At 48.9% G+C, this 21,598-nt stretch overlaps 8 protein-coding genes across 8 annotated transcripts, besides 1 other annotated feature; 5 read left to right on the forward strand and 3 right to left on the reverse strand.

Annotated features, from left to right (window-relative positions):
- Positions 1-80: 80 nt before the first annotated feature.
- FPSE_01654 (uncharacterized protein) lies at positions 81-1,616 on the forward strand (the record flags this gene model as incomplete). Its single annotated transcript, XM_009254774.1, has 2 exons — positions 81-327; positions 394-1,616. The coding sequence occupies 2 exons, from the start codon at positions 81-83 to the stop codon at positions 1,614-1,616; spliced, it is 1,470 nt and encodes a 489-aa protein (XP_009253049.1).
- A 264-nt stretch (positions 1,617-1,880) lies between these two features.
- On the reverse strand, positions 1,881-2,159 carry FPSE_01653 (uncharacterized protein; the record flags this gene model as incomplete). Its single annotated transcript, XM_009254773.1, has 1 exon — positions 1,881-2,159. One exon carries the CDS (start codon positions 2,157-2,159, stop codon positions 1,881-1,883), a length of 279 nt encoding a protein of 92 aa, XP_009253048.1.
- Positions 2,160-3,542: 1,383 nt separating this feature from the next.
- Positions 3,543-4,322, forward strand: FPSE_01652 (uncharacterized protein; the record flags this gene model as incomplete). Its single annotated transcript, XM_009254772.1, has 1 exon — positions 3,543-4,322. One exon carries the CDS (start codon positions 3,543-3,545, stop codon positions 4,320-4,322), a length of 780 nt encoding a protein of 259 aa, XP_009253047.1.
- A 1,993-nt stretch (positions 4,323-6,315) lies between these two features.
- FPSE_01651 (uncharacterized protein) lies at positions 6,316-6,602 on the forward strand (the record flags this gene model as incomplete). The annotated part of the gene is made up of 3 exons (XM_009254771.1): positions 6,316-6,318; positions 6,411-6,418; positions 6,470-6,602. The coding sequence occupies 3 exons, from the start codon at positions 6,316-6,318 to the stop codon at positions 6,600-6,602; spliced, it is 144 nt and encodes a 47-aa protein (XP_009253046.1).
- Positions 6,603-9,366: 2,764 nt separating this feature from the next.
- Positions 9,367-10,433, forward strand: FPSE_01650 (uncharacterized protein; the record flags this gene model as incomplete). The annotated part of the gene is made up of 6 exons (XM_009254770.1): positions 9,367-9,490; positions 9,537-9,602; positions 9,649-9,750; positions 9,798-10,014; positions 10,073-10,229; positions 10,275-10,433. The coding sequence occupies 6 exons, from the start codon at positions 9,367-9,369 to the stop codon at positions 10,431-10,433; spliced, it is 825 nt and encodes a 274-aa protein (XP_009253045.1).
- Positions 10,434-11,253: 820 nt separating this feature from the next.
- On the reverse strand, positions 11,254-14,381 carry FPSE_01649 (uncharacterized protein; the record flags this gene model as incomplete). The annotated part of the gene is made up of 4 exons (XM_009254769.1): positions 11,254-13,283; positions 13,333-13,721; positions 13,771-13,928; positions 14,298-14,381. 4 exons carry the CDS (start codon positions 14,379-14,381, stop codon positions 11,254-11,256), a joined length of 2,661 nt encoding a protein of 886 aa, XP_009253044.1.
- Positions 14,382-16,121: 1,740 nt separating this feature from the next.
- FPSE_01648 (uncharacterized protein) lies at positions 16,122-17,686 on the reverse strand (the record flags this gene model as incomplete). Its single annotated transcript, XM_009254768.1, has 3 exons — positions 16,122-17,212; positions 17,263-17,567; positions 17,625-17,686. 3 exons carry the CDS (start codon positions 17,684-17,686, stop codon positions 16,122-16,124), a joined length of 1,458 nt encoding a protein of 485 aa, XP_009253043.1.
- An 800-nt stretch (positions 17,687-18,486) lies between these two features.
- FPSE_01647 (uncharacterized protein) lies at positions 18,487-19,805 on the forward strand (the record flags this gene model as incomplete). The annotated part of the gene is made up of 3 exons (XM_009254767.1): positions 18,487-18,842; positions 18,915-19,455; positions 19,653-19,805. The coding sequence occupies 3 exons, from the start codon at positions 18,487-18,489 to the stop codon at positions 19,803-19,805; spliced, it is 1,050 nt and encodes a 349-aa protein (XP_009253042.1).
- Positions 19,520-19,542: a repeat region.
- Positions 19,806-21,598: the final 1,793 nt, after the last annotated feature.

The following is a 21,598-nucleotide window of genomic DNA, read 5'->3' on the forward strand; positions in this document are numbered from 1 at the left end:
CCAACTGTCATCTGTCATCAACGTTGAAGACTCTCTAGTCCAGTATCTGCACAATCACATAATACATCCGATCATCGCCAATGGCTCACACTCCATCTCAATTAACCGTCAACCTGGGTCTTCAGCTCCCATACTCCCCCAGTGGAACCCCCCGCCCACCGTCAGTGACAGGCATCGTCGTCTTTTCCGGCGGCAGCGCCGCAAACAACCTCGTCGATGTCTTCGAGAGCCTTCGAGAAGCGAATCAGTGCTCCCTCAGTTACGTGATCCCCATCTCTGATAACGGAGGTAGCAGTAGTGAGATCATTCGCGTCTTTGGTGGACCAGGTTAGTCTTGCTACCACGTGGCAGGGTCCTCCCTCCCTAGTCCTAGTCCTGGTAGTAACAAATAAGGTATCGGAGATGTTAGATCTCGTCTCGTTCGCCTGATCCCAGACAGCAACGGGAACCCCGAGACTGTCGCCATCAAGCACTTCTTCAACCACCGCCTTCCCAAGAACTACGCCATTGCCAGATCGGAATGGTTCGAGATTCTCGAAGCTACCCATCCTCTGTGGGGCGACATCTCATCGCCCAAGCGGGAGCTCATCCGGTCCTATCTCAACAGCTTCAACCTTGAAGTTGTCAAGCGCATGAAACCGAGCAGCCGCTTTGACTATTCTGGCGCCAGCATTGGAAATCTCTTTCTGACAGGTGCCCGTTTATTTACCGGTAGCTTTGAAGCTGCCATCTATCTCTTGAGTTCCATCTGTTCTGTGCCAGATAGAATAGCTGTCCTTCCGGCCCTTAACACCAACTTCGCGAGCCACATCGCTGCTGGACTTGAAGATGGGACCATAATTACTGGCCAGAATGATATTTCTCATCCAAGTGCTCCCACGGCTGCCGTACCGGGGACATCGGCTGGTGTGCATAGTCCGATTGCCTCACGACAGGGACCGTGGCATCACGACCATCACCATGTAGAGGATGCAAACTTGCCGGGGACACTACCTGCACTGCGTCGACCAGCGATTGCTTTCTCAAAGGAACAGGAAGAGGACCTACCGGCCCGAATCGCACGACTGTGGTACATCAATCCATACGGTGAAGAGATTAAGATGCCCGCCAACCCACGAGTCCTGGACGCCCTCGGATCCGTGCACAGCGTAGTGTACAGCATTGGATCTTTATTCACGTCGCTCATTCCCAGCCTTGTTCTGCGCGGTGTAGGAGACGCCATCACGAGTCCGCACGTGCGCAACAAGATTCTCATTCTCAACGGTACCACCGACCGCGAGACAGGTCCTTCGACGGCACCTTTTACAGGATTGGACTTTGTCGGGGCCATTGCAAACGCTCTCGCCGACTCGCGTGGTCTACCGAAGCCGTCAGAGGAGGACTATAACCAGTATGTGTCGCACGTTATTTACATCGAAGGCCCGACATCACCAAAGGTGGATAAGCAGCAGTTTGGACAGTTGGGTATCGACGCGACACGGTTATACGGACCCAAGGACGAAAAGGGACGTGGTGGGAGGTACGATGCCAAGGCGTTGACGCAGGCTCTTGAGACTATCATTGGAAGAAAGGATGCTCGGTCGGATCGAAGTCGACGTAATACTCTTGTGGGTTGATCTTACATAGATGGAATATCGGTCGATACCTTGCTGATGTCAGTGCTACCTCGTGTCAAGTCAAATGGGACATAGAAAAGAATATGTATTAGATGTTATATCGATGTGGTATGCATTCAAACTCCAGGTCTGACCTAATATGCTATCCGCCCATCTTTTGTTTCCAAGGTACCTCGAGGTATCATCTCCCAAAATGCGCCGTCCGTCCGAATCGCTAACCAGCAACGTAACCATTTCCCGTTCCCATTTCCATGTTGATGCTCATCAATCGGCAAGCGCGGGATTAAAGGTGAGGTAGGCCATGACGACAGGCCAAGCCGTGGATAGTAACAGCGCTCCGAGCACTGAACCTCCCGTCGTCCGGATGCGGTCGTAAGGGCCCTTCCAGCGGTCGATGAGTGCGCATGTGCTAAAGATCATGGCGCAGATGTAGAGAGTTGCGCCCCAGAAGACGGCGAGGTGAATGTCTGAGTCTTTGTCTTGAGGGCTGAGGACGACGCCCGAGAGATCCGGAACGAATGTGGAGGAAAGATTGGCGCCCATTTTGGTGGTTTGTGTACAGACTTGTACGTGGTGTTTGTTCTTTGACAGAGTGTAACCAGAGTAAAATTAAAGAGAGGTTCGTTCTGGTATTACAAAGATATAAATTGGGTGGAAAAGGATCACTCGCCAGCGAGGTTAAAAAGAATGAGAATGAGAGAGAGACTGACAGACAGACTGCAAGTGCCCTTCTAAAAGAGCGAATCATTCCATCAAAAGAGCACGAGATGGGATGTCTTGATGCATGGGATGAAGCAGGGGTACGGAAAGTAGCCAATAGAAGACCCAACAAGGACACTCTTTGAGGTCGGGGCCAAGACGACCCGGTCGCGGATGCGTCTCGTTGGTTGAAACAAGTGCAACTATAAGACAAGGGACCAATTTGAGGTGATATTTAAGCGCGCGGCATTTGGTGGTCACATATACTCTGTAGATACTCTGTCGTTGTGATGAGCTGATGGATTGACGATGAGCTGATTGCAAGGCATACATCTTGAGAATATCTCTTTTACTATCTATTCTCTGTATCTTGATCAATAAATCTCTTCTTCTCCCCCGACATCATCATCTCAGATCTGTTTCACATCCAGTGAGATGGCCCGATGTAACCATGGTAAAACCCTCAGACCAAACATCCAAACAACAGGGTGATGCAGATTTCTCGATTACATCCTTGTCGGTTTTACTCTTTTTATGTATAGCATTGATTGCTATTCCTTGGCTCTGCCGTTTTTTGACTCATCCGAAACCTGCCACCTTCCCCTTGTGGTTGTTCCCTCTCTGTCGGGTTGATCCCAAGCCGGTTTGCTTGCAGGGGGAGAGGACGACTTACCTGAATTTTCTGGGGAACTCAAAGTTTTTGCTGTGCAAAATTAAATGCTACAGAGTTTGCTGTGGCTATGCTGTGCAGTGACTCACTTATTTTGACGGACTCCACTTTCTACTGCAACAAGCTGAGTTTAATATTGATCAAGAATAATTACATGCATTCAGCCCATACTATTGGTCGTTATTTCTGTCAACCACACGGCCAACCAAAGTCTATAGGGTTGATCCTACTATGGTTGCCTGTTAGTTATACAACAAATCATCACGGGTTGCCTCAGAATATTAAAGAAAGAAATGATTGCAGAAAGTATAAGCACCAAATCAATATATTAACTTTTGTTGCTGAAGACTCTTTTCTCGAGACTATTTGTTTGTGTCTCTAATCTTTTGGAACCCAACCGTTCTTGCCTTGAATACCTAGCACAACATCAACCACTTCACCTGCTATCTGGTTTTGCTTACTTGTCTAGTAATCTTCGCATAAAACTTCCAAGACCAAACCAGGCACCGAATACTTTTACAGACAGGTGTATTATTCCCCCAACATCAAATTTAAGCATGTCTTCACTGCGCCCAGAACTCCCCGAAGATGAATCTCTCTTCGGATCACCGGTCCCAAAACCATCTCCAAAGCTCTCCAACGACAAATCTCTCTTCGGGTCACCGATCCCGGAATCGATTCTAGGGCTCCCCGAATATGAATCTCTCTTTGGATCACCAGTCCCAGAATCAACTCTAGAGCTCCCCGAACATGAATCTTTCCCCAAGCCACCAGCCCCGAAACCATCTCTAATACTCCCACAATGCAACAAAACCGCGCCAGAGGAATCTGTGCCCGAGCTACCGACCCCAGAACTAACTCCAGTCGTACGTGGTGGCATCAAAACGGGACAGCCGAACCGGGGGAAATTAAAAGAGAACGTGGTCTCTGATGTGGAAAAAGCCTTGGCACTACAAAGAATTACGGCTACCCCTACTGTCAAGTTCGAGGATCTGAGTCCCGAAAAGCAAAAGCTCGTCGTGTCACAACTGAAGCGGTTCATCAAAGAAGAGCAGGAGAGAAGGGACAAGAAAAGACAGGAGATAAAACAGTCCAACGACGATGCATACGTGGCTTATCAAAAAGCCAAAAGGAACAGGGCCAAGCTGAGAGCTGAAGCCAAGAGAAGGACAGCTACGAAGACGAATGGTCCCTTATCTGGCTCACAGCCGCTGATCCCAGGCCAGCTCAACATGCCTCAGGATCCGATCGTTCCACGCGCGGCCATCGACAATAATGAAGATCGTGGCGCCGTGGGAGCATTTGGCTGGTTCGAAGGCCTGGAACGTATGTACTAGCAACAAAGACTTTCCACCTTGAGGGACGTGTAGGAACAATGAGCAAAGTATACTGTAGGATTAGAAAGACAGTTGAAAAGAATCAAGCATTTTTAATACATGTCAAAGCTTCCAAGGTTCCAAAGGTTCAGTGCTGGGTTTGCATCAACGAGCGTTATAAACCGCCAGCTTACTCGCTACCAGTTACCCAGTGACGCGTTACCGCTGACGAGAACAGGATCATTGACCTGCTCTAGGAGGTAGGGAAATTCGTGTCCTAGGACGAAGACAGGCAGTCAGACTTGGGCCTTCATCTGCGAGCTGCGATCCTAGTACAATATAGACTATCAAGAATCCATGGGTCGTGGTTTGCATCCAGCCGAGAGAAACTTGACGTCTTCCGCAGTACACCGATATGCTGCTTCCATATCAAGGCAAGAACAGGCTAACTCTGCAGCGCTCTGATTCGAGTCGTGGGAGTCGTGTATTGTGCGGACGCCAGGGATGCAAGCACTCGTGCTGAGCTTTTGTCCTAGCTGTACTAATCAATGTATGGGGCAAAGCCAAGATACATTGTTAGGTAGCGCCTCGATGCGTTTCTCAACACTATTCAAGAGCAGGATGTGATAGCCGTTCGACTAGACCGGGTCATCGGTCCATGGTTCAGTCATATTCTATATCATCCGCCGAGGAAAGATTGTCCAAGGGGTAAATCTTGGAAGCGTACGAAACACAATCAAGCTTGAGCCAGCTTCAGGTTTCTTGTTGGCGATGCTTTTGAGGTGTGATATAGTCGATTCTGCAGTCGGGGAGAGCGACATGGGTATGGAAAACGGCTTTAGATCGGGTCGTGGAGAGAGATATAATGAGGAAGGGAGAAAGGAGACAAAGGGCGTTATCAAGTGTCGGGGCTTCGATGGGGAGACTAGGATAACCCAGACGTTAGTATAGGTCGAACAAAAGGTAGGAATAATTCTTGCTGCATCAATATGACTCAGGAGGGGAAACTAAGCCCATAGTAACACAGCAAGTCGTCAGCAGAACCTGTCAGCTGCTCATGGGGAGAGTGAATGTCCATTCCCAATAGGATATGAAAGGCGGCCTCTTGAGTCTGACATGGCGTCTATGGTAGTATACAAAAGCATCAAGGTTCATGGTAAAGACCAATGACGTTCTTTGGTATTCTCTATATTGACATACAGGACCAAGTATTGGTTGGCTTCTTATGAATGGGGCCTGGTCCAACGCGCCAATACCATGTGTACCAACGGCAATGAATTACTAACAAGTCTGCAGACGTTAGCAGGCGACTCGCAAGTATAGCCGAACAGAGATGGTGTGAGGCGAACCTTGGCTTCCTTAACGTACCGCATCCATACTAATCCTCAATCTTCCTCTTTTCCTTTGGTGGTTTGGGTGTTATAGGTCTCACAGTCATGCACAAACCGCTGTTCCTAACTTCGTATGCAACGACCACCCGGTTCGAAGATGGCAGTTTCTTCTTGCAATGCTTGCACTTTTGCTCTTCTGCCTTGAACTTCGGCAGTCCCATGAAAAGGACATTCTCGGCAAGGTGGCTAACACTGGTACGGTAGACCGGCGCTAGATAAATCGGAACGAGCATCGAGGCTTCTTCTGAGACAAAACGTCAGTGGGTGGTTCATATGGGTTTGTGTTTCACACTCTGAGACACGTGCCTGCACTTGTGTAGTAAATATTGTCGATATGGGTTCTTATTTGTGACTGTAAATGCAATGATGTTTAGTAGGACTGATCAAGTTTTCACACGAGATGGTTTTGAAATAGATGCATGAGGGGAGTTGAATTGATATTAGGCAGATTAAAATCTACCGGTCAAGAGACATGATCATAAGTCTGTGTATGTACGTCGGTAACGTTGACTCTCAGACGAAGTAACCCCCATGATGCTAAGCATCGCCTGTATCGATTCAGGACCCCAATGACACATGACTGTGTTATAAAAGCAGATTCATGTGATAGTTGCCAATCAAACATGGTACCAAAATCCTTCCCTTGATTCCTTGTCAAAACAACACTTAGATAGACTGGTGCTGTAAAACCGAACTGCCGACACTAATATTTGTGAAGCTTTTGATGTAAGTCGTTCCTTCATGTTGCAAAACAACTGCCGATGAGACAAATGTTAGTACGGAGATTGTACGGGTGAGTGTAAAGCGGAAGTCCTACCAAGAACACAACAACGTCTTGGTACTACGTGTCATGTTTGTCCATGAGCCGTTCGCCCACATACGAAGAGCAAATATGCCGCTTGCCGGCTGAATGATTCCAAATCGGACCGATGACTGGCTTTGAGTCGCAAACAAAAAGACGATATTCGAGGTATGCCTATCGTTGTGATCAGCTGGGCGTACAGTCGCTTACCAAGGAGATTGACTGGCTGGAGATCCCACAGCCTTCATCGTATATCACGTCAGGCAAAATAAAGTCCTCGACAGGCAGATGATGGTGATTCCAAGATGGTAAATGTTGCGAGGTAGAAGGTGTACATTGTGTAAGGATCAAGGTCATATTTAAATGCACTCGGGCCCTCGTTCCAAATATCGATGGCCTTTGAGAGACAGAGACAGATCACGAAGGACCCGAATCTTCCAAGCATCAGTGGTTCACTGTCTTGCTTCCAAGGTGAGCACCATCCTTGTTGTGCTTGATGCTGAGTTTGCGTATGACTCATGCCTTGAAAGCAGGGCTTACAGGCGAGGGAATCTTGGTGAGCCAAGGTGTGGATTGCCTACAACAGATCAGTACCTGCTGTCACTTGTTTGTCTGGCAGCCTTCTACTGTACCTCTGTTAGATGTGGGCGAACCAGGTTTGGCCAGTTTGTCTGCTGACGATGGTTTGCCTGTTCAGTCCCCCCATGCAGGGTCGTCTCTGATCGAGATCTTTGTTCTTCGGCACAGCATCGACACCAGTATGACGATCAAACATCTTGTTTGTGGGCTATGAGATATGCAGGAAGGACATGTGAGGTCGTTTCTGCCGTCAAACTGGATGCTTTGCCGACTGCAGCTACGTCAATGTTAGCACATTGTATCCCCTGCCGGCAACACAGCAAGTAAGTTTGCCAACCTGGCCACAATCTTCTGCTAATAGAAGTAATTATAGGCGAAGAGGCGTGTGGCTATGTTTTAGAACACAACAGTATGTCAGATTGCTGCAGCGATCGAGGTGGAATGTATGTTTCCTACGGCCAAGATGGTGGCGTGATGCAAACTCGAAAACAAAGATGATTTTGCACAACTTGGCGTCAGAGAGTTGAAATTATCCGGATTTGAGAGTTTTGGTGCAACTGCCAGTTTTGTTGGGCTCGGGATTGGAAACGTGGTCGAGGAAGGAAGGGAAGAGAGCAGTTGACAATTTGGATGGAAGGTGGAACTTGCAGCCTGGGGAATGGAAGAAGGAACTGTAGTGAGCTAGCGGATATCTACCGAGTCAAGTAGTCAACCAGAATATCCATCATTTCCTCTGCCAAATACACTTGTTTTCCATTCAACAATCCTGTTTCCTCGATTCCTACAGGGAATAACTTGATTTTCATTACCGCGATACTACAATCCTCCTCCCGCCAACACATTCAAATCGTATCGTGAGCCATATTAATGAGTAATACCGGAAAACCGGACTCACTTACCCCTAACTCCAGTCTTGAGGCCTCCAGCTGACCCTGCAGAAACTGTCAAGTCTATTGCGAACCATGGTCCACTACGAGATATACGATTGGATAAATAACAAGAGGTAATACTAAACACAAATTCAAGGCATCTAGGACCTCAACATACCATGAAGTGGTCTCGTCACTGCCTGACTGCCCGTCGTGGAGCTGCAACACAAACGGAGCCAAGTAGGGTATTGTCTGTTGTCTTTGAACCGAATGCTAACTCAGACTGTCATAGACCAGGCCTTCATTACACTTGAAAACGTCACTTGACCTCTTCATGCCTCTGGCAGACACCTATCCCCGCCATCGATGTCCACGGTTCCTGCGCGCCGCAAACAGGTCACAGCATCGCCCGGTTTGCCTAGACGATTTAACGGACCAGAGCCTCACAATCTCGTGATCCCGGATTTTTGAAGTCGTGCCAAGTATCTGGAATGAAAATAGTTTGACAAAGGACTAGTTGCAACACACAAGGTGCAACGACGGGAAGTCCAGCAACATCGATTGAGGCTTATTCAACCTCTAGGCTTCAACGTCTTTGCCTGAAACACAACTTTACGTCTGTCAAGGTACGATCCGCTGAGGCGTGATTGTGCTCAAGAAACTCGAGACGTGCTAGGACTGACGTGGTTGACAGTCACAGTCATATGCTGCGATAATGGTCACGTTCAACCTGGCACCCCGAGAAGATCGTGATTTTACCGCGAGTGACAAGAGGAAGTGGAGGAATAAGGCCGGATTATGGATGAAAGTGATTCGGAAGTGGAATGCATTTTATCTCAAGTTGTTTGATTTTGTACTGAACTGTCTTTGAATATTGACGGTATCTTGACTGATTTGTATACTAGGAACTCGAGTTAACAGCACCCGCCCGCACTATACACCTTCGGGGAGGCATCCATCAACAAAGAATGTCGCTCAATAGGCAGACAGTTTCCATTGCATGGCAAGCTGCATCAACTTCCGAGGTGTAACGAGCCCACGTTTTGCCAAAAGGCGTGCGAAAAACGCCCAAAGGTGTAACAAGAGCTTAAACTCGGCAACACAAGACAAACTATATAAAGTTGCAAGCGAGCTTCGGCTACGGCTCGATCCGTTAGAGCGACTTCCATTCTGTACCAGAACCTCTGTGCTGGCGACATATAAAACCCAGACAAGCTGCTGCCGAACTACGCAGTGAACAGCAAGCTTTCAGCCCAGATCCTGATTCATCCAAGACAGGATATTCATATTCTTTCCCAATATATCCCATCTACGTTTTCAACATCTTGATGCCTGCTAGGCGATATATCATCTCTTGAGACTTGTAAAAATCTATTCGACTTTATACCACAGTATTTGCTATCAATCTTACAACACATTCCAAAATGCCTTTCTATTCCAGCAGTGGGAGTAGTTATCGACCAGCCAAAAAGTGTCAAATGCGACATTGTGACAGAGAGGTAGGGTACTATGAAAGTAGCAGCAAGAATTCATTTTACTGCCCGAGGCGTGAGTAGACTCTAACAGCTGAAAGACATTTCTAACAAGTCACCAGATAGCTGTCATGCTAATTACAAATGCCGCACACCGTCAGATGACGGAGAAAGGTTCTGTAAGACCCGTAAGTTATCAATTTCCTACTTGAGGACTGAAATTGACATATATAGACGCAGTTTGTGCTCACTATGGATGTGGCAAAAGGATATCAGAGGAGGACAAATCTTTCCGTTACTCAAAGGGCGGCACAGATTCATGGCTTTGCTCGGAGCGTAAGTATCATGTTTACACCCGAAAGGTTGACACTAACGCGGTATAGATCGTTGCAAGGCAGATGACTGCTACAAACATCGCCGCGACTCCAACACCAAATACTGCGATGATCATGCCAAGGACAACAAATGCGAGGTTTCGGACTGCTCTTCGGATCGAAGCTCGAAACACTACTGTGACAAACACACTTGCCAGCATCCTGATTGCACTCGAAAGACATTGAATTCGGGTCGGAGCAAAGAAAAATGCCGTCACCATCAGCCGTGTGCCTCACCGGGGTGTACTAGGCATGTGGACTTGGATGCCTACAACGTTCCAAAGAAATTCTGTGCTCACCATGGCCAATGCAGGATACATCGATGTCATGGTATCGTCCGGACGGGATCTTGGTATTGTGCTGAGCACGAGTGCTACATTGCAACCTGCCATCGACCCAAAGACCTATCTAATGCCCCTGGCACCCGGTTCTGTCATAGACGTATGTCTGTTTCTCCAATACTATTCCAAGGCTAATATGTCATAGACAGATGTTCCGTTGCAGGTTGTACAAATTCTCTCCTCGACTCCAAGGGTCATCATGTCCAGAGATGCTCTCAACATACCTGCGAACGACCAGGCTGTTGTGAAAAAGCCCGTACTGACGGTTCAAAATCTCCTTTCTGTATTTCCCACGGTTGCATGAACAAGCATTGTCGGAATCCAGCCAAGGTTAAAAATGGTTGCTGTTGGGAGGAGGCATGTGTAAGGCCCGAGTGCGGCATGCCCAAGTCTGCCGGATGTGGAAACTACTGTTTCAATCACAGAACGACCCATAATGACTCGTCGACCCCAACATCATCCCGGTCTACTACAGGACGTTATAGCCATAGGAGTAGTGGGCGAGGACCGTATCTTGTTATGAACAACTTTAGTCGGTCATCGCATTCTCCCACATCAAGATCCAGGGAAAGGCGGCATGCGCAGATGGACCGGGCTTTTCGAGAAATTTACTCAAGGCCTCGGTATTATTAGTACTATCCAAGACGGCGAATTCTGAATCGGGTTTTTGTTGGGTTGTATCAGAGTGCAAGGGTATGATTTTCAGCTGCAGTACCTGTTTTATTATATGTTTTGTATAGGAGTGTAATTTAGGATAAAGTTATCTATGATAATTTAGCTTAATTAGGATAGACATACGTAGCTCTCTCAGGAAAGGACATGAAAGAAGCGGATAGTGCCGTTGCGGCTTGGACCATGTTGCGCAGCTGCTTGCGCAGCTGCTTGCGAATGGTGGGATGTTTTGCATCACCTTGGAGTTGATGAAACAAGCCATTGGACGATAATTTAACTTATTAATCAACGGTATGGGACACGATGTGTATGAATAAAATTTTATTTTCATACTTCGTAAAAGTAATTATGCTGGCCATTGACGTGACTGGCACAAGGCTATTCTACCGTTTACATATCCGCAGACAGCCTCTCAGCTTCAAGAATCTTAACCCACTAATCCGTCTTCCGCACTACAGGTCTGCGCTGAGGGGCAGATTGCGAGAGCTGCTACCGACCCAGATCTTCTTGGCGTGATCGGTGATGACCCAGTTCTGGACATTGACGTCCCAGTTGCTCAGGTCACGGCGAGTAAGCTGAGCGGTAAATGTGGCACTCTCACCAGGAGCAATGTTCTCAAGACGCTCGAAGCCACGAAGGACACGGACAGGCTCGTTCTCACCACCGAGGCTGACGTACAGCTGGGGAACCTCATCCGAGGTAGCGTCGCCAGTGTTGGTGATGGTGGCGGTGACAGTGTAAAGAACGTCCCAGAGCTGAGGGTTGCCACCAGGAGCACCACTTGAAGCAAGGCGAGGCTGCGATGAACCGTTGAGAGCGTTGGGAGGGAGGAACTCGTCGCCGGTCTCACCAAATCTGCCCTCGACATCGCCGGAAGCCTTCTCAGCAGAGGAAGAGGTGTTGAGGTAGGGGTAGATGAACTTATAGAGGTATCGGACACCTGCGGGGAACGTGTAGTCGTCCAGGTTCTTGCTAAAGTTACCGTAGGTAGGGGCAGGAATGGTGTTTCCAGCAGGGGCGTTGTAAGAGGCGTTGCTGACAGACTGGACCTTGAGGTCAGAGTACTTGAAGGTGGTCCAGGACAGACCGAAACCGAACTCGTAGAGAGGAGCAGAAGAGTCATTGGTGGCACTCTTTCCGTTGGTGCTGGGGGATTGTCGGTCAAAGTGGCGATAGTCGATGAAGTTGCCCTCGACAAAGTCCTCTTGAGGAGCACCCTCTCCATTGTTGGCCTTGTAGAGAACCTTGGTACCATAGCTGTCATAAGTGCGACCCCAGGTGAAGACAGATCGTCCAGGGCTGGTCTTGCCGTAGAGGATGTCGGCGATGGCGTTACCAGACTCCTGTCCAGGCACACCGGCCCAAACAATGGCGGTGATGTTGGGGTTGTTGTGCCACTCGGTCAGCAGGACGGGGCCAACGGTGTGAAGAACGACAATGGTGTTGGGGCAGATGGCGGAGACGTTCTTAATGAGCTCATCTCCTCGGTTCCACAGAGTGAGGTTCTTGCGGTCGCCGTAGTTGCCGTCGACTTCGATGTAACCCTCACCAGCATTGGCATTGGCAAAGACAACAGCGGTGACGTTGGGCTGGCTGACGAGAGCTTGTGTCTGGGGCCATTGGTTGTTGTTGAGGATGCTCTCGTATCGGGTGCCGTCCTGAATAGCCTGGAGCGAGATGCCTTGGTCGGGGGTGACCAGGTAGGGGAACTGAGAGGTTCCAGAACCCCATGACATGGCAAGAGTGCCGTTGTTGCATCCACGGTCGGCGCAACCGTTGGGTCCAGCAGGGTTGGGACCGGCGTCCTCTCCAATGACAGCGAGGAACTTGGGCTTCTTGAGAGGAAGTGAGCCAGAGTTCTTGAGGATGACGGCTCCCTTTGCGGCAGACTCGCGAATGTGGCGCTTGTGGTCGTGTTGGACATCAACAGCAAAGTTGACCTTTTCTCGGTTCTCTTGGGCGTAGGTCTGGACGAAGCCATACTCATCACGAGTCCAAGCTGAGAAGTTGATGTCGGGCTCCTCCTCAACAGATCTGCCAACCTTGAAGAAAGCAGCCATGATTCGGGTAGCCATGTCATCGATTCTCCAGGAGGGGACGGTACCGTTGATAACAGCCAGGGTCAGGTTTCCACCCCAGAAGCTGAAGCCAGTGTTGAACTCGGTGTCACCAGGCATGGTCATGTCAAGACCAGCAACAGCGGAGGCGGCACCAGTGTGTTGAGCCTGCCAATCGCTCATGACGAAACCCTGGAAGCCCATCTCGTCCTTGAGGATTCCGTTGAGGAGCTTGGAGTTCTGGCAAGCGTACGAGTTGTTGACCTGGTTGTAGGAGCACATGATGGAGCCAACGCCAGCGCGGACGGCGTCGGCGAAAGGCCAGTTGTAGAGTTCGTGCATGGTCTTGTCGTCGAGGTTGGAAGACAAAGACTCGGAAATGTTGAACTTGCGAGACATGACATCGCCTCGTTGACGGAAGTGTTCTATCGAGTTAGTTTTCGTACTTGAAGCCGTTAAGTGACATGCACATACCCTGCTCGTTGGCAATGTAATGCTTAGCACAAGCAATGACTCCAGAGTCTTGGATACCCTTGACAGTCTCAGCCATAGCATGGCCAGCGGCATAGGGGTCGACAGTGAAGCCTTCCCAGTTTCGTCCACCAGCAGCGTGGCGACCGAGAGGACCGGTTGCAGGGCCTAGAGCAATGTCGATACCCTTCTCCTTAAATTCGGTACCCATCAATCGTCCTCGCTCGTACCAAAGGGCCTTACTCCAAGAAGCACCAGCGGTGACACCAGTGGGGAAAGCGCTGTTGTAGTCGGAGAAGCGAATTCCGAGAGGACCATCCTGGAGACAGAGGCCTCGCATGCCGAGACGAGGGATAGATCCAACGTTTCCAACACAACGTTCGCCCTGCCATCTAGAGATCGTGTTAGCGGGTTGTAGACGTCTTGTCGCTCGTTACTTACCCAACACCGGTAGTCAAGTTGACCTTTTCCAAGAGGGTCATCTGGGAGACAAAGTTCTTGGCCTTGGCGTAGGCGTCCTCCCAGCCGACAGCGTTAGGGTCCATCCATGGTGAGGGATAGTGAGGAGGAGAATGAGCGAGTGTGTCTCGCGCAACGAGCTTTTGAGTGTCAGTAGGAAAATCAAGGACTGCAATTCCAGCAACTATCGCAACTAGCGACACAACAAATGAGAGGCGCATCTCTACAAGAAGATCAAATGCCTCAGAGAGTGATCTAGGCATCGCGGGGAGTGAGAAGAATCTCAAGGCTAAACAACCAGTCGAAAATGTAGAGAACAACAACGAATGGAAAGTACAAGAAGAGAAAGACAATCGCGATGTAAACGAAGATGGCGAGTTCAAGGATCAGAGACATGATTTGTGCTTTATTTTTTGTAAAAGTGTCGCGTTTATGGTGAAAAGATCGTGAGTGAAGAAAAGTTGTGGCCTGGCAAAGTTGAGATGAGATGAAATTGAAGAGTAGCTTACATTGACTCCTGCCAAAGTGTCAGGGACTGTAGCATCAGTGCCAGCAGCCAAAAAAACGGCCGCGGCAAGCCAATTGGCCTTCATCTTGTCTGTATTGCTGTAGATATAACTAGAGCGACTGTGATAATTTGTGAGTAATTCAGAATGAATAAATGCTTCACTCTTTAAGAGCAAGCGAGGGAGGATGGGAAATAGTGACTGACAGTCGATTACAGGGCTAGTCCAATATATTGGAGGCTAGTTGTTGACCCTGGAGGTTTTAATATTAAGAACGACGACACAAGATGTAGGTCAAAGTAAGAAGAGAAACAAGAGGGAACAGTCGACTTTATATAAAACAGCCAAAGCTTGTCCCATGCAGAGTTAATGTAAATAAATGAACGCACGACAGATGCTGTGGTCATTTTACATCTGAGTTCAGCGAAGCATCCATGCCCATGAATGCATGCTACCTTGAGTTTGAACCATGCAACAGACCACGCACACTCCACTGTAAAATAAATCTTGCAAATCTTTTCCCTTTCAGAGTCTAATCACACGCGAGACCGGTTCTATTCTTCCTAGCTACCCGTGATATTGAACGAGTTGAAGGAAATCGTCATCAAAGTTGTCTCTCCACAACCCAGCAGTTGGGCAACGAAAAAAGGCGCCGCTGGAGGGTCGATCATGGTTGGGATTGGACAATTGCTTTATTGAACAGGGTCTTGGGTCAATGGGTTATGGGGTAAAAGGGCCGATGTTAAAAGAGGAGAAATCCTTTTGTTGCCTACTGATCAAAAGACGGACAAGACACAAGACGTGGTATTGGTATTCTTACAGGGCCGTCATTGACGTCACATCGTCTTGTGTCTTTCTGGTTGATGCTCTTTTGTTTACCCGTCTCACAACTAAGGCAGGGATCAATCAGTCTATACATGAAAGGTCGACTTATGGCCTCGTGAAGCATGGCAACCCAAGTCTGACAAGGTTACACTACAGTCTTCCAGCTCATCAGGTCGAGGTCAGAGTCGGGTCGGTCAAACGAGAACCGTGATCGACATAGCTAAATTACCAAGAGGTGGCACAATCTTTTAGGCTTTTTGCCTTTGCTTCACTTTGTCTCTCCGTTACTTAGGCCAAAGTCTAACTTTGATCACCACAAACTTTTCCCTCAGTAGCACTGTAGCTGTAGCCTAGTAGCACAAACTGCATGTCTTGTCTAGACCAAAATGCCGAAAGAGTCGACGAGTGTCTTGTCTCTCCCCATTCCCCACGATGGGGGTCGGGTCTTACCCTTCTTCCCCGCAAAATGGATCCCAGAGATCCCTGTTAGTCTGTTCGTCCAAGCTATCGAGCGATCGTCTGCGTCCGACGAACGCCCGTGGAATTGCGGCCCGTTGATCCTGTCACGAGTTTCTGGAGCATTTAGTCTTTGCATGGGTGAGATTGTTGCGGTTCTACCGTAGTTGATCCATGAGATGCTAACGACTAAAAGACATGGCTCTACGGACTGCTCGGTTGTCTTGTGCCTTGGTTTACATGCAACGGTCTAGAAGTGGCGCAGTTAAAGCTGGGGATCATGGACAACACGAATCTTGGGTAGTATGCATCCTGCACACGTTTAAAAAAGACAAATGTTATTAGTTACATGACGCAGTAGCTCAGTTCCTATACAGGAAGGTGTAAGCTCTCGCTCGACACGCAGACTTTTCTCCTTCAAGGAACCTCACGATACCCCAGCCATTGATCAATGACCCCATTATACTACTTTACACTCGGACCGGTAAACCGACAAACCGCCCCAGAGTCATTATAGGCCTCCAGTTTTGTCTCCATATACATTATTTAGTAAAGGCCGGGAACGATTCGAGACCGAACAATCTTGCGATACTCCTCCCAGTCCTTGCCGTACTTGCGGTGACACTTTTCGTCGTCGCGGCGCTCTCGGTGAATAAGAAGAATGCCAAAGTACAGGATGTAAAAGTAGGTGATCAACATGCCCCATCCCTGAGCCTCGCCCTGGACAACCTCACGACCGTCGCGCATTACGTACGCTCCCTCAACGTTAGCTCCGGCGCTCATAATCTGATAACCCGCGAGGCCCGTGGGAAGGCAGTACGGCCACGACTGGATCCAATCGCCAAGGTAGTTGATGTGTCGGGACATACCCCACCAGCCAGTTGTAAGCAGCTTGCTACCCGTCTTGGTCTGGATGTACTTGAGGTGGGAGACTCTGGGGTCGTTCGGGTTGGTGCGGAAGCGGTTCTTCTCGTTGTTGGCTGAGCGGAAGATGTAAAAGCCAAGACCGATAAGGCCGAGCATCGCGGCGAGACCCAGAGGACCGAGCGAGACAGGGTGGACTGAGAGGTATCGGGTCTGAAGCGAGTAGACATAAGGCACCCAGACGATATCGCCGAAAGCAAGCATCATACCAAAGCCGTCGGTGGTGATATCCATTGTTGTCAAGATCGCAGGCTCGTTCCACCAAGAGTCAAAGACATACAGAGCCTGGACAGCGGTGATGAGGATAGAGCTGTCTGTCACAAAACCGTAGTTGCGGTATTGCTGAGCGCACCAGGAGCAGTTCATGATGATCCAGCCCATCATGCCGGGTCGAAGCTCGAGGAACTCCTTGATGTCAACCTCACCGATGAGAGGAATCTCAATACGGGGGTTCAGTTCGCGACCAATGAACCAATCATACAATATGTTGCCCGAGTGGCCTCCGGCGGCGAGCTCGCGTTTCTCCTTGTTGCCATGCTTGACACTGAAGCTTCGAACGTAAACGAATGTCGAAACGAGATATGAGTAGATGATATTGGCGGAAAGGATCTGGATAAAGTTCTCCGACATAAAGGTCCAGACAGGGAATTCGGCGCCTTGGGCAATAGTTCCGGCGGCGAGGACAGCAAGAGTAAAGGTGCTAGAATACAAGGCTAAGAAAGGTTAGTATGATATATATTTAAGCTTTGAGAGGTTGACGAACTGTTGAATCGGTAGTTGAGTCTACCGCCAGAGCTTAACTCAGTTCCCTCAACCTCGATCGCAGGCAAGACACGGTAGAGGATTAACGACAAGACATTGTATCCGATGACGGCAAGGGTTCCGTTCCAGCTAACAAGACCAGCAACTCCATTGTGAGGCCAGCCAACCTCTTGCTTCAGCGCATCGAGAGAAAAGGTCTTGGGCTGTAGAAGAGAGGGCGCTGGACAACCAGAGATGTCGTTGCAGACAAAGTTGAAGACGTATACGAGAACGGGGAGTAAGAATGAGATGGCAAAAGCTCCAGGACTGCAATTGTGCTATTAGTTACAGACTTGACCCAAAATAGATAGAATAGAGACTTACGGGCCGAAGAATTCGTAGCCGTGCTGCTCTTGCGCAGCAGGCTGTTTAGGCTTGACGGCCATGGTTGAGGTTGTGAATTGAGGAACCACAGCAGAGAAATGTCAACTAAAAAATAGTTGAATAGTCAAGACTACGACTGTTAAGACAATGATGAGTCTTTGTCTTTACAAGGAAAGGCGGAAAGAAACAAAACAAGCCATGCCATCAGGGAGAAAATCATTGACGAAATTACACGAGATCTTAGCTTAATCTAAGCGTCCCCTATAGCTGCTAGTGACTGCCAGGTACCGTTCTCAGTGAAACCCCTGTCGTATTCGGCAATGAGTCTTTATCATTGGAGTTAGAGCTTGTGTGGGACCTCTCAGTTTCAGTGAGTCGGCATCGGCTATAGACTCTCCAACAATAAATGATGCTCATGTCCGGACAAATAAAGACCCGTTAGTTTCAACAAGAGGACTCACTATTTGAGCAAGTGACCAATCATAAGCTTGAAATAAAGCCCCTAGAGGTATCCGTAAAGTGACATGGAGGACAGTTTGAGGTTTTGAATACAGGGTCATAACGCGTAATCAGGGAGGAAAACAGCTTCTTCTATCCTCATCGTCACGTTTAGTTGTTGTTGTTCGTTTTATTCTACCTCACTTGTCTCTTTAGGCGACATTCATTCATGACAAGTCATTTTGCAACCCTTTCTTCACTCAATCACCCCTTAGTCTAAGCGACAGTAGATCTGTCTATCTATTTTCTGAAGGAACGACCTCCATTCCAATTCACTCATTCCCTTGACCTTTATTCTCTTCGACAACTTGTCTCTCTACGATACACGACACACGATACTCGACACGAACGGTAACTCCTCACGATGCGGTTCCAAACGCTGCCATTCGTTTTGTCCTTTGCCGCTGCCGTCACCGCAGACATGGCAGAGGTACCCTCGACTACAGTACCAGTCCCAGCATGTACCGCAACATCGCATACTGGCATGGGGGGTTTCTACGATCTACGACCCGACATGGCCATCGTCCCCGACAAGACCAGCAGCAAGTACGCTGTGACAAAGGACTACTTTTCCAAGGGATACGACTACGGCAAGAACTTTACACTGAACCTATGCGGCGCCGTTGTCGAGCCCGTCACCAATGTCTACGGCGTTGAGCCTCCCCTGTGGCAGAACGTTAGTGCCTACTACCAGGTGGGAGGCGAGGTCTTCTCGATAGGGTTGGTTTGAACAATACTCCTCCCGGGTGTCTTGGGCAAATTGGAATGCGCCAGCTAATATGGACAAAACAGTTTCGAGTCAATGGACTTGCAGAGCCGAGGCCGCAAGCTGGTCCTTCAGTACACCGGCGGATCCCCCTGCGGTGCCGACGTTAACAAGACGGAACCCATCTACAAGCGATCCGCCCAGCGCGACTCCCCCCTTGAAGACGAGAACGACGATGCGACCGCTTACACGCCCGTACCCGAGCCCGAAGAGCCCGTAGAGGAGGAGCCCAAGCCCAAGGACAAGCGCAGACGCAAGTCGACCACCATCTCGTTTCATTGCGACAGAGATCCTGGCTCTACTTCTGCCAGCGTCTCCTTTGTTGGCACGGACCCTGACGAGTGCGCCTACTTCTTTGAAGTCCGGTCGTCTCACGCTTGCGCCCATGCCGAGCCGCACAAGCCCGGTAGCGTCGGGCCTGGCAGCATCTTTGGTCTCATCGTGGTCATCGCCGTGCTCGTCTACTTCCTCGGCGGCATCTTTTACAACCGCACCGTCACTCATGCGCGGGGCTGGCGCCAGCTCCCCAACTACAGTCTCTGGGCAGGCATCTGGAGTTTTATCTGCGTGCGTCAATCCTTTTCTGGTTCATCTTCTAAACCCGAGCGATACTCCCCCTGAGTTCCCCCCCTTTTTTAATATTTATTATTATTACACCTCATCCTCCCCCTTTCTTTTTTTAGACTGTCTGTAAAACTGGGAAATACAACAGCGCGAAACAGAACATGGGGCTGACGGATGGGAATTTGCCTTTATTGTTACAGGAACTTTGCTCTTGCTGCTTTACGGCCTGTCTGCGACGTATGGCCGTTAGACGCGGCTATCAACAAGTGCACTCAAGTCCTAGCCGGAGAGAGCAGGACCGAGATGCTGAGAACCGGCTCATCGACCAACTCGATGAGGAGTGGGAAGATTAAGTTATAGACGGAGGGATGGGTGGTGCTTTTACTGTTTAATGGAATGGTCTGCGTGTCGTATATAGAAGAACATGCAAGGAGTTTACGGTTTGCACGATAATGGTCATACGCATTGCAATGCTTTGGGAGACGGTTTAGTCTAGTACCTCGAATACATGTCAAAAGTTGATGCCACTGTCGTTGTTGCTTGTGTTAAGTTATGAGGCATTGATCCTGTGAGCTGGATGTAGGCAAAGCTATAATCTGGAAGACCTACCTTGGACACCAAGGAGGTATCTTCGCTTTCGGTATAGTGGTTTATTCATAATGTATGTTAACAAATGACTGTCCAATCAGACCAGATTGTCCAAACAAGGGACAAACCGCCGGACAAGCTTCGGATCACTGACCAAGGCAAACTGTATGTGAATAGCCTCAACAAGCTATGAAGAAGGATCTTTTTCCTTGTATCTAGACCGATTCTTCTTCTTTAGTTATCCTAGTCAATGTCAGCTATTGCACCTGTTTTGTCCGATCTATGACGCATGATTCTAGCCTTGTAATAATGTACTTCCGTTACCCTATATCACCACTTTTTGCACTCGACTCTCGACCGACTCATCTCTCTGGTACCTCCAGGTCTCAAGTAATATAACCAAGTACCTCAAGAAGCCTTTCGATAAGAAGCTCATGTACCCAAGAACAACTGACACCACGCAGAATAACCTGAGACTCGCAGGAAACTACAGTACGAGGCATGCATATTCGCATCGTGGCTACTCGACCTGTCACTCTATGTCATCTCATTCAGCCACACAACAACCAAACAAAGTACACGCCAAAAGAAACAAGATCCAGTGTGAGCGGCACGGCCCATTCCACTGAGCGTTTCTTTAGCTTCTTCTTCTCTCCCCCTTCGCAACCATCCCACTCGCTCCATCCAAGCGAGGAAAAGCAAAAACTGGTGTAACCTAAACGCTTGTCCCAGAACTGATGGCAGCCACAAATGGTGTAGGCAATGCGATTGGGGAGGTATCCATATAACTCGTGGTTTGCATCCAAACATGCAGCTAATCCAACTTGATGCTGACGAACTGCAGTAGCATGGAAACAAAGAGAATATACTTATGCATCCTCACGATTAAGGGATCAACATCGTGCCACATGACAGATGTAACTACGACGAGGCTGGACTGGACTGGGACTAGAGTTTATTCTTGAGATAGCCGCTGCACGAGGGAAACATGACAACGTCAACGTTTGATGCAGTCTAGTTAGAAAAGAGAAAGGTTTCCTTTTCAAAAATGCCCCCACGTAAAGAAAGGTCTCGTACGTCCGGTCGAGTTTGATCAGCACCCAGAGATCTACACGATGCCAATGGGGAAACGACCCGGTCTCCCACAAAGGATCAACACTGCAGGAAACTCAAAGTGGACTTGCACCAATATTCCTCCAACGCATACTACCTCGATCCCAGATCTGACCGATCCTCGGAGATATATCTACGCACAAAGCAAGATTTCAGATCCATCCATGGACCCGGTGCGATCTAGATATGCGCAAATGAGATGGGGCAGGATGCACTTCATTTCTCCTTTGGACCACCTGCGACGCACAAAAGCAAGGAATCCCTGCAGAGGCTTGTTGTCTCAACCGGCTGAGGGGGACCATCCTCTTTTCCCTTCCCGAAAAGCGTTTAGCTGTTGGAAAATTCCGTGCAACGGCTGTCCTTGTCTCGGCCCCTGGGACGATTTCCCACGGTATGGTACTCGGGAATCTGTCTGAGATTGGCATCTGCTTGCTTGCTTGTATCA

The sequence above is a fragment of the Fusarium pseudograminearum genome, chromosome 4 (genome assembly GCF_000303195.2).
Source record: "Fusarium pseudograminearum CS3096 chromosome 4, whole genome shotgun sequence".
Lineage (NCBI taxonomy): Eukaryota > Fungi > Ascomycota > Sordariomycetes > Hypocreales > Nectriaceae > Fusarium > Fusarium pseudograminearum.